Genomic DNA, 10,811 nt, shown 5'->3' on the forward strand with positions numbered 1-10,811 from the left:
TCCATTGGACAAAGTCCTGGATCAATTTACTCTACTCCTCCTCCTGTCCACTTCTGATACATCCCACGATAGCAGTGTCATCAGCAAACTCCTGCACGTGACAGGACTCAGAGTTGCACTGAAAGTCCGACGTATACTAAACCATTTAAAGGCAGTGGAGAAGCCTATTGTACTTCTGACGCTGCGGTGTTCACTTTTTTGTTTTATTTTACTTCTTTTTATATTTTAGCTAAAGTTTTTCATTATATTTAAACCCAAGAGAGTTTTAAAAATGCTATATTTTTGGAGGTGCTTGGCTTGAATTTGGGGGTGCACCCCAAAAACGGGCTGGCTACGCCCATGTGCCTAAAGAAATACAACTGAATAGTTATGGTGTCACAGTCTTAAGCAGAGACCAGTAAGAGGGCACTGAATCTTTTGCAATGCAGACATTCTCCCCAACGTATATACTTGCATGTAAGCCAAATTTCAGACTATAAAATATACTCAAAACAGCGAGTATACTAATATGAGCATTTCTTGGGGGAGCTTATACTGAAACAACAAACCAACTCAATTGGGCAAACTTAAGCACAGCATTATAGTGAAAATGTGTTTCAGTAATTTTTTTTTTCTCGCTATACCTGAAGAATAAAAATACCTAGAAACAGAGGTCTTGGAGTGGTTTGAAGCTCATCGACAAAATGGATATGGAGTGTCTGTTTCCACATGCTAGTGTATACATTTTCTTCTATTTCTTGAATCATGTTGCTTTTTTGAAGCAGTTTAAGAGGGTCGGCCTTTAAGCCGGTATATACGGCAATTTGTTACGAGGTACTTTCAGGGGTAACTGAATTACTTTTTTAAAAATTAAGTTACTACGTCTCTCTGCTGAAACACCTCAGGATCCCGTTGGATGCGGTGTGGATAGGGATGTGAGCGCTCCCCTCCTGCCCCTTTGAGCATACCCCGGATTGCAGAAGATAATTAAGTAACTGTAACCAATGCTCCCTCTTAACTGCGCATGAGCGCAGTTATGCACTGCTAAGACCAGGGGTGTCAAACATGCAGCTCGCGGGCCGAATCAGGCCCACAAGACAACACTAAGAGAAGCACAAGAGAAAAACAAGCTGAAGGTTGAAATATGTCCACTTGATGTTGCCAAAGCCAGGTGCCTCTCACAAATGCTGTATTTATGTAAAGTAAGCTACTTTTAGTTGTTGTGTACTTCTCAGACTCCTATGTTACAAATTAACTTGCTATGAAATTAACTTTTTAACCTGTTTTTTATTTAGAACATCAAAGTTGCCATCATATTTTATAGTTGTAAATTTAGCTTAGATGCGGGTACATACCTAATGTAATCGAATATCCACATCAGAAATTCAGCGTTCTCGCACTGTGCTTCACACGGTACCACCAAAATTGTATTTAGTGGGTAAATATAGTTTTATTTCAGGGATTGCACTTACTAGAATTATAAATGTGACATTGTAAGTAATGAAATAAAAGGGTAATAATTGGAGGACCAGAGGTGTGTAGAGTGGCCAAAAAATGTACTCAAGTAAAAGTACATTTACGTCAGAATGATATTACTCAAGTAGAAGTAAAAGTAGTCATCCAAATACTTGCGTAAAAGTAAAAAAATGTACTTGGTGAAAAAAATACTCAAGTACTGAGTAACTGAAGCAACATCGTAATTATTAAAATTATCAAAGTCCATCCAATTAACAAAAAAAACATTAAATTTAAAAGTAGATTAAAATAATCAACGTAAATTCAAGTGCTTTAATAATAAAATAAAAATCGTATAAATCAAATCAATAAAGAACATGTGCCACCAAGTAGCAAATTAAAAGCACCTTTTTTACGGGCTCTGCAGACTAGCCGATGAACTAGAAAACAGACATTGCATACTGTAGCTGGTGTTTCGCACACTTATTGAGAGGAACATGCTTTTGTTGCCAGGCCAGGGGTGCTCCTCCTCTGGGTTTACATAGTCTGTATTGCTAAGTGAATTTTTCTATCTGTTCCATCTGTATACAAAATTTCCCCAGCTAGGTGGAATATGGTCACATGACGAGGCTGCCACGATTGATTGGTTAAACATGGTAAAGCCTGGCAGAGTTCTGCGCCAAAATAAATGCGCCTCAACGGAAACATTGTCTTACATGCAGGGGGTTTATTAAGTAACAATTTCAATGATACCAAAAATTGCGAAGTAAAAGTACCGTTTTTTTTATTCTACACAAATTTACTCAGGTAAAAGTATAGGGATTTAAAAATACTCATAGAAGTACAACGTTTCCCCAAACTTAAGAAAATATACTCCATGACTACCCACAACTGCAGAGGACACCAGAGAAATGCTTTTGTGAATGGCAGAGAAAAAAAAAAAAATACAAATTTTGATTAAAAAAAAACAAAAAAACAATGGCTTTTATTGTTTTCAGTTAAGTGTTAGAAATAAGTACAATTTACAACTTCAAAAAGAACATTAAACCAACATTACACCAAAACACTTGAAATTAAATCACAGAATAAATTTAGTAGACATTGGAGCAAGGCAACATGTTAGGGATTGCATCTTTAAAATCTTCATGTTTAGAAGAGAATAGATTTAGAATCAACAATACACGAACAATTCTTTGACGGTTAGGATGCAACCCGGTCCGGCAGCTCCTCCATCAGAGCAGAGTTTCTTCTATAGACGTAAGCATCAAGATGGTCTGCTACTTTGGCTAGCTCGGCCAGCGACGACACACTCGGATCGTGATCGAGCAGCGATGATGGCAGCTGCAGAGATATTTGCTCTATGCGACGGGATCGGCGGACTGGCGTAAGGAACTTCAACTCTTTGATGTCACTTTTACGTCTCGACGCGCTGTTTTGGACCTGTGCTTCCATGGTTTTCTTCATACTGCCACGTTAGGTGAGAGTAAAGTCAGGACACCAGTGGTAATGTCACAACAAGACGGCCTTGGGCATACCTTCGCAAATGGGGCGTCGTTTTGACGTTATATTTCACCACATAGGCACTTTCCATCTGTGGCACAGCTTCCTCGTCCGAATCATTAGATTGCACTTCTTTACCCATCAAAACTTCCTTTTCACTTTCTTCATCCTGCTCCTTAGCATCTTTAGTTTCCTTCAACACATCCTCTACATCTTCCGTTTTTACCTGCTCTTCTTCAACTAGGTCCGGGTTCTTCGGGAGCGCTGGGAACAAAAAATAAACAGTCGTAAAACCAGGGGGGTTATTGCCCATAAGGGATTATCTTGGCTGAATTTAGCCTCTGTCAGACTGCATTAAAGGAGGTTAAGTTCAGCTAAGCTTGAGTACCACGGTGATTTATTCTCAACAAAAGAGATCGCCAACATGGTGCTTGGGGGCGCCAAGAAGCCCCTCGAAAGAACACCATAATAGCGTCTGGACAGGTTCTGAAACTGGCTTACCGGTCAGGGTTGTTGTGATTTTATAAAAGATTTGATTTCTAACCAGCATATGGTTTAATGGTTGACTGGGCCCATTTGACTTCTAACGATTACAACCTGGTATTAATGTAGTAACATCATAGTAATAAGTTATTTTAGGTAGCGCTTTCAAGCTAATCTTTAACAAAAAGTAGCCTTAAGCTTCAAAAAGGTTGGAGAACCCTGCACTATAGCTAGCCTGCTCCAAACCAAGCCAACACCCAGGCTAAGATTATTAATTTGATTTATAGTACGTCCACATTCTTGATAAGTTTTGATTGACAAGTCATTATTTTAATACATTTATATTAAAATTTCAGATATAGTCCATTATGTCAATAAACAAAATATTTAAGCAACAGTCATTCATGTAGTAAATCCATTCAATTGTTCTGCATGAAGGATCAAGGAAATAACCGATGCCTTCCCCCCAAAATATTTTAAGTCAAGAATTTGAATGGTCTTTAGAGTCGATGACAACAAAGTAGTGGACATGGTTTACAATGAGATTAGATATGGCACTCCAGGATAAACATGTAATTGAAGACTTGAAAGAGAAGCGACAGACAAGAATGTTATGATAAAAAGGCAAACATTTTTTTCGGTTGCATCAGCCATGAATTTTGTGTGGCAGGCAAATGCATGCCTCCGAACCATTGAATATACTTAATTGGAAATTGCTAATAACATGCACCACCATTGAGCCAGTGCGCAATCGTTTTCTAGGCTTTTTCCTTTCACACCAGTATTTTTGTAACCGGTTTTACTTATGTCTTTCACATCCTCCTTAAACTCCACAAGACCATAAAAGTCAATGCTTTTCCATTTTCCGATCCATGATTCTGAGATCGATCGCGGGGTCTAATTGAGGATGCCGCAAACGCAGATTGGTCCAAAACATTTACAGTTCACTTGAAATAGCCGTTGTATCCTGGCTTGGCAAAAATGTGCAACCAATTATGCCAAAATAGTGCAAGCTGCGCATAATCAGTTATCCAGGATTTTTTTTATTTCATGCAATAACCCCCAGATTTTACACTGAACTTACCCTCATGGTGTTTTGAAGGCGTCTCCATGGCGTCCAAGGCATCACACAGGTTCAAAACGACCTAAAGAGAAAGGTCTACTTGAGTAAGAAAGAAACCATAACCAAACAACTGTAATAGGTAAAAAATGTCCTACATCTTCAAATCCAGTCTGCACAACAGGCAAATCCAAATCAGAGCTGTCGAGAACCTCATAACTAGTGTTCATCATTAATGGGCTCTTCTGCCGCTCACTCAAAGCTTCTGGAGATTCAGGGTGGGGAGCGAAGGCATCAGGGTTCAGACGAGGACTGGGCTCTGGTTCTATTTGCCGGGATTTCATATGGGGTTTGGGATTTGCAGATGCCGATATTGTTTGTGGTCGTGCACTCGTCAAGGCGGGTCTCTTGAGAGTCTTTCCCTTGGATGCCATCCATGTTGCCAACTTTGCCCTGCAGGAGAAATTTAAAGCACAGAGTAAGCGCCAACAGATCAGGACTTTCTCTAGTTAATTTACCACTGGGAAACGCCACCTTAATTTTTTTGTGTCACCCATTAGAAATGTCCAAAATACGTAATCCTTGAAGTAATAAACATTTCATAGTACTCGGATTAGGTGTAGTGTGCACTTGTCCTCTTTGGGCGATAACACTTCTTAGAAGATTGCCATACAAACTAATGACAGCTGCCATTTTAGCACAAAGGCAGAAGAAATGCAATGGCAGAGTAAAGACATTAGTGAGTATTGCCAGCTTAAATTTTAAGTAGACTTGTTGAGAAACGGTAACAATTGCAAGCATTATCAAGCACTTCAACCAAAAAAATAAAATAAACACTTTCAACTCTTAAAAACACATTAAAATTCATGCATTCAAGTATTTCAAGCACCCGTAAGAATCCTGCATGCACTTTAAATTGTCGGGTGGGGTGGCTGACTACCGTTCAATTACCAGACCATTTTAAAGATAAACAGTCATACTTCTACATTAGGTGCACCTCCAAACACGATTATTCCAATATACGAGATTCATTCGGAACAAATATTTCTCTCCACATACTATGTCAAATCCAAGTCACGAGTATTCTCAGAGGCTAACACTAGTGACCGCTCACTGGCTTTGCTTCATCTCTTTAATTACACGTGATTTCCACATTTCCACAACAATTTGGAGGGGCGGCAGAGACAAATCTCGGCTATTTTTTTCTTAAAAGACCTTTACTAGGTGAAAGCCTTGAGGGTACAGCTAAACCTGCAAAATAAAGTGATGCGTAAAAACGGGCTGTAAACAATGTATGTACATGGTTCATTTAATCTTACAGTAGCTTTAATTTTAAGCTCACAGTAAATGCTCATGTATCAAACGGTCTCATCTCAGGCACTCCACCCGAAAATGCACACAACTCGATTACGAGATGGCAGCAGAGCTATTCAATTCCATAGAGTTTCTTTGAGATTTCAATCGTTACCTTCTTTCTTCTGCACTTTCAGTGCATCTGAACTGGCTGAGGGTGCTCGTAACAGGCAGCCCCTTGACCTTCTCGGTTTGTGAAATCTTTGGCGGCACAGACATCTCATTTCTGGTGCTTTTCAATTTCGTTGGGGCTTTTCTTGTGGTCATTTGGCTTGCGGTCGCAGTTTTGGACACTGGATGGCTTCCGCCAAACATGGCTTTTGGTCTTGTCGGGGCAGTTTTTTGGAGGCTGCAAGCCAAGTCATCGTTGTCCGACTTGGACCTGTATTTTTTCCAATTTGCACCTGTGTTTTTGGAGCCGGTGGTTATTGATGTGGGGTGCACTGCAGTGGAGTCTTTAGGTTCTGTGGCCGCAGGATTAGACGCTTGCCCACGTCTATCCAAAAGTGACTTTGACCTTGGTGGATCAGTTTTTGAGAGGCCCCGCCTCAAGTCGTCACTCACAGATTTTGACCTACTTTTTGTCAACTTGACCACCTTCTGACTCTGGCTTTTTAGGTTTGAGTCAGTCGTCACACTTGATTTCCAAATGGATCCGATTTTTGACTGAACAATTTTCCCTTTGTACATGCCAGGAACAATTTTTGAGGGAGCGGGCGCAGTTAGTGCACTTGTGGTGACTGGGACTTGTTTTCCATTTTTAACACTCTGCTTGGCAAGAACGGTCTGGCCATGTGCTAGTCGTTGACTGAATTGACTGACAGCAGCTCCGTTTGCATCTTTCAGCATGGACTCGCTTTTTTTTAGAAGGGACGTTGAGTCTTTTATACTACCATATTGCTCTTTGTTTCTAAATCGGATAGCCACAGACAATGTAGATTTTGTAAGGTCTTTTCTGATGAAAGACTTGACTCCCTCAGCAGGCTGACAATTCTCCTTGTTTCCCTGCAACAATTTAAAATGAACAATAATTTCATGTTAGAAAGACATTGCATCTTGTTTCCAATTTTGATTAAAACCCTATTTTCTATATGAATATTGCAAGTGATGCATAACGGTTTGGAACATACAAACAGGAGATCTCAAACTCAACTAATGGGTAGAGGCCCCAGCCTTAATATGAAAGTCTAAAGGGACAGTGTGTATTATTAAGTGCGTCCCGGTGGGAAAAAAATGTAATTAAAAAAAACAAATACTGATTTTACAATAAGCAAAAATACCTGAAAATACCTGTCAGGTTAATTGAGCAAGTGAGTTGTATGCCTCTGTGTGCCCTGCAACTGGCTGGCAAACAGTTCAGGGTGTCCCCTGCCCGAAGACAGCTGGGATGTGCTCCAGCACTCCTGCGACCCTACTGAGGATAAGCTCATCCAACAAAGACTAAATTTGGTCCAAAAAGAGCAATACAAAAATACTTTTCACCCAAATAAAATATTTTAAGCAGAGACCTATCAAAAACCTTGTTCATTTCCGTCCTAAAGCCAGCTAGACGACCATAATATTACTTTTCAAATGAATTATTATCTACATGAGGATTACTAAGCAACTTACCCTCCTGTTGGCTGGAGTTCTTCTCGACTCAGCTGTGTTGCTCATGGTGCAACCTCAAGAAATTAGACTGCTTTATTCTATGAAAGAATACATTGAAATATTCAAAATTATGAAAAGTGCCTTGATAAATCATACTCCATTTACTTTAAAATATAACCTTAAAATAACCAAATGTACCCATAACTTTGCTGAAACCACACATATTTTATCTTTTTTTCCCCAATACCATTTAATAGCGACACTTTTAGGTTGAAAGAAGTGGTTCTCTGACTTGTAAAATAGTTTAAACATGCAAGGGTAATGTATTGAACTTGAATTGAATTTAAACCAAGAGCATCATATAAAGGAGTACAATTTTGTAGCGTTCATAGAAAAAGGGCATTTCGCAATTATGCTATTAACTGGCATACTAAAATACGGATGATTCGTAGTAATGCTACTCTTCTGAGTAACTTACATTCATCCATATCAGTAGGTGGCAGCAATTTTTTTTTCTTTTAATATACACACTATCTGCTCATGAGGTACTCTAGCGAAATTCATGAAATACATTTAGTTTGATAAAGCTGTTTAAAAGAAGTAAGTATTTAATTTTTTTTTTTAATCTCCTGATTGCAGCCTTATTCAGCCCGTCCATGATGTGCGTGCCAGTAGGTGCATTTCTTAGATGCGTTGGGATAATTTTTTTCTTCAACTTTCATGGGGTTTGGGTTGAAATTTGTACTCTACTTGAAACAGGCATTTACTTACTTACTTACTTTCAACATTGTCATGCTACACTACCAAACAAAAACAAAACAAATCCGTGAGTCAAGTATGGAGTAACCCCCACCAATGTAACCGCGGTGTACTTGTCCCACCAAAGATCCACATACATGCTGGACTGGATGATGAGGTTTTTATTACAGTTACTGCAAATGGATGAGTCACAACATTAGCTTTTCTGTTGGCTTTGATCTCATTGCAGTTCTCTCTCTTGTAAGACTGCCAACAAAGCATATCAAAGAGCTTTCTTTTCACTTTACAGAAAATACATTTTAGAATATCACAATACATTTTTACATTTTAACAAGATACTTTTAACAAGAGATCGTATAGTGGATTTTTAATTTGTGAAGCCCTTTGAGACTCTTCGTGATTTAGGGCTATACAAATAAAAATGACTTGACTTGACATTCTTCCCACCCAAAGTGTTCCGCCCAAAAACAGATTGGCCCGGTGGGAATTTTAAGGGCTCTTTGAACTCCATTCGAGTATCGTTAACACTTACTTAATAGAGAACATATTCTACTTTTTACCTTTTAAGGACACCTCAAATGACACACACCCACCTTTAAGCATACTGGTGAAACTGATATACATATTCTTTTTAAATGAATAAATCTGACAAAAAAAAATGTTTTATTAGGTTTAGTGTGGTAATATGGAGGACCAATCCTGTCCTATATAGGATAAATGTATTACGTAAATGTATAAATGCAATTGTCTTTTGTTTTAAAAAACACTTTTGTTTTAATTGAGGTTTTTAACCACTGGGAGGTGCTAAATCACACATTATCCCTTTAATGCAAACGTTTAACGTGAATTTTTTTTTTTTTTTTTTAAAGGTTGCAAAATACTGCACTAAACAAATATTTTTTCACTTACTTTAACTGTGGTGAAAATGAGAAAATATCAATAGAAATATGATTAAAAGCTTTCTCGATGAAAAAAAATGTACTTTGAGGCTATATCACAAGTGAAAATCCGAAAAGAAAAAAAAATTGTCGTGACTCAATGCTTGAGGTGAGAACAAATTCGAGTAAGACTGTAGTTAATCATTCACACACTTAGGCGGTCCATACACATCAAAAAAATAATAAGTATACAAAAATATACAAAACAAGAATTTACCTTTCTGTTGAACGCAGCAAGCACGATTCAATGAAGTAATGGCTAACACGCCACAACACCGGACTTGAACAGCTTTCAATATATTTAGCTTGCTGCTGCCGCGCTATTATTGGTTTAGATGCTCTCGCGAGGCTTCACGACAGCCAATAGGATACGTCCAAACAAGTGCGGAAGTCGAAGGAAAGCTCGAGTTTGAATTATTTTGAAACTGAAGCTCATTCCACATTCCACAATAACCGGTTTTGATTCCAAGTGTTGTAAACAACGAGGATTTCAAATAGGTCATTTGGGGGGCGTACTATACTAGGTTAGCTTATATGAGTGGCTTACCGATCGATTTTATTGATTGTTATTTTTCAAACATTGTAATAAATGGCAACTGGGAATTTGTCCTCCACTTGCTTACGTTGCTTTGATTGTATTACTACACACACACACACACACACACACACACACACACACACACACACACACACACACACACACACACACACACACACACACACACACACACACACACACACACACTGGAGATAAACATTTAAGTAGGACTCATAAAAAACGATTTATTTTGAAATAATACCATCTTCACTCTTCCACAGTTAAATGACAATCTATTGTGTCTTCATCTTGGTACTACACTTTTCCCCCACAAAATGACTAAAGGCATTTCACACACATTTTTAATTTTTTTAATCAAATATATCCATCCATTATCTGCACCGCTTATCCTCAGTAGGGTCACGGGGGTGCAGGAGCCCATCCCAGCTATCTTCGGGCAGTGGGCAGGAGACACCCTAAACTGGTTGCCTGTCAGTCCCAGGGCACACAGTGGCAGACAACTCACTCGCTCATTCACACTTAAGGACAATTTGGACCGGCCATCTAACCTGACATGCATGTTTTTGGAATGTGGGAGGAAACCCACGCAAACACGGGGAAAACACGCAAACTCCACACAGGAGGTTCAATCTCATGAGCTCAGAACTGTGCCGTACACGCGCTAAAAACTGCGCCGCCATGCTGCCCTTTATTAAAGATATATTAAAAATATTTGAGAACATACTGATTAAAATTAGAGAGCAACAATGACTTTGGCGTGAAAAAAGAATTACGAAGGTTACAGCAGTAACAGTTAGTAAGAAGTGTACTGGTCTCTGCTGTGACTTTAGCAGATTAGCGGCCAAAGAATAGCGCTAGTCTCTCACACTGCTCAGGTGTGATTTTGGTCCATTCTTCTTTCAGCCTCCTTCAAAGTTCGGTGATTGTTGTGGGTTTTTTTTTAACCATAATTTTCTACCCATGGATTTTCCAGAGGTTCTCTATTGGGTTGAGATCAGGACTCAGAGCAGACCATGCCATTAATTCAACATTTTCATCTTTGAGGACATACTTTACCTGTTTTGCTGTGTGACATGGAGCATTGTCCTGCATGAAGACTGGTTGCTGATTGGGCAATGAATGCAAGTAAGGAACC

At 39.0% G+C, this 10,811-nt stretch overlaps 1 protein-coding gene across 1 annotated transcript; it reads right to left on the minus strand.

Annotated features, from left to right (window-relative positions):
* Positions 1-2,385: 2,385 nt before the first annotated feature.
* On the minus strand, positions 2,386-9,476 carry LOC148365008 (uncharacterized). Its single transcript, XM_088335007.1, has 7 exons — positions 9,335-9,476; positions 7,442-7,518; positions 5,946-6,835; positions 4,636-4,930; positions 4,502-4,562; positions 2,970-3,198; positions 2,386-2,899 (listed from the first exon to the last, which is right to left on the minus strand). Exons 2-7 carry the CDS (start codon positions 7,484-7,486, stop codon positions 2,635-2,637), a joined length of 1,785 nt encoding a protein of 594 aa, XP_088191133.1. The 5' UTR covers positions 7,487-7,518; positions 9,335-9,476; the 3' UTR covers positions 2,386-2,634.
* Between the last annotated feature and the right edge of the window lie 1,335 nt (positions 9,477-10,811).

The sequence above is a fragment of the Urocampus carinirostris genome, chromosome 5 (genome assembly GCF_059441175.1).
Source record: "Urocampus carinirostris isolate Australia breed hairy pipefish chromosome 5, RoL_Ucar_1.0, whole genome shotgun sequence".
Classification (NCBI taxonomy): Eukaryota; Metazoa; Chordata; class Actinopteri; order Syngnathiformes; family Syngnathidae; genus Urocampus; species Urocampus carinirostris.

What these genes read in the sequence shown, in the direction of transcription:
- LOC148365008 (XM_088335007.1), bottom strand. Translation starts at nt 7,486, where the DNA reads ATGAGCAACACAGCTGAGTCGAGAAGAACTCCAGCCAACAGGAGG. An exon ending in GAAAGTGCAGAAGAAAGAAG is followed by an intron (nt 4,931 to 5,945) that starts GTAACGATTGAA and finishes TTTCTCCTGCAG; the next exon opens with GGCAAAGTTGGCAACATGGA. An exon ending in TGCAGACTGGATTTGAAGAT is followed by an intron (nt 4,563 to 4,635) that starts GTAGGACATTTT and finishes CTTTCTCTTTAG; the next exon opens with GTCGTTTTGAACCTGTGTGA.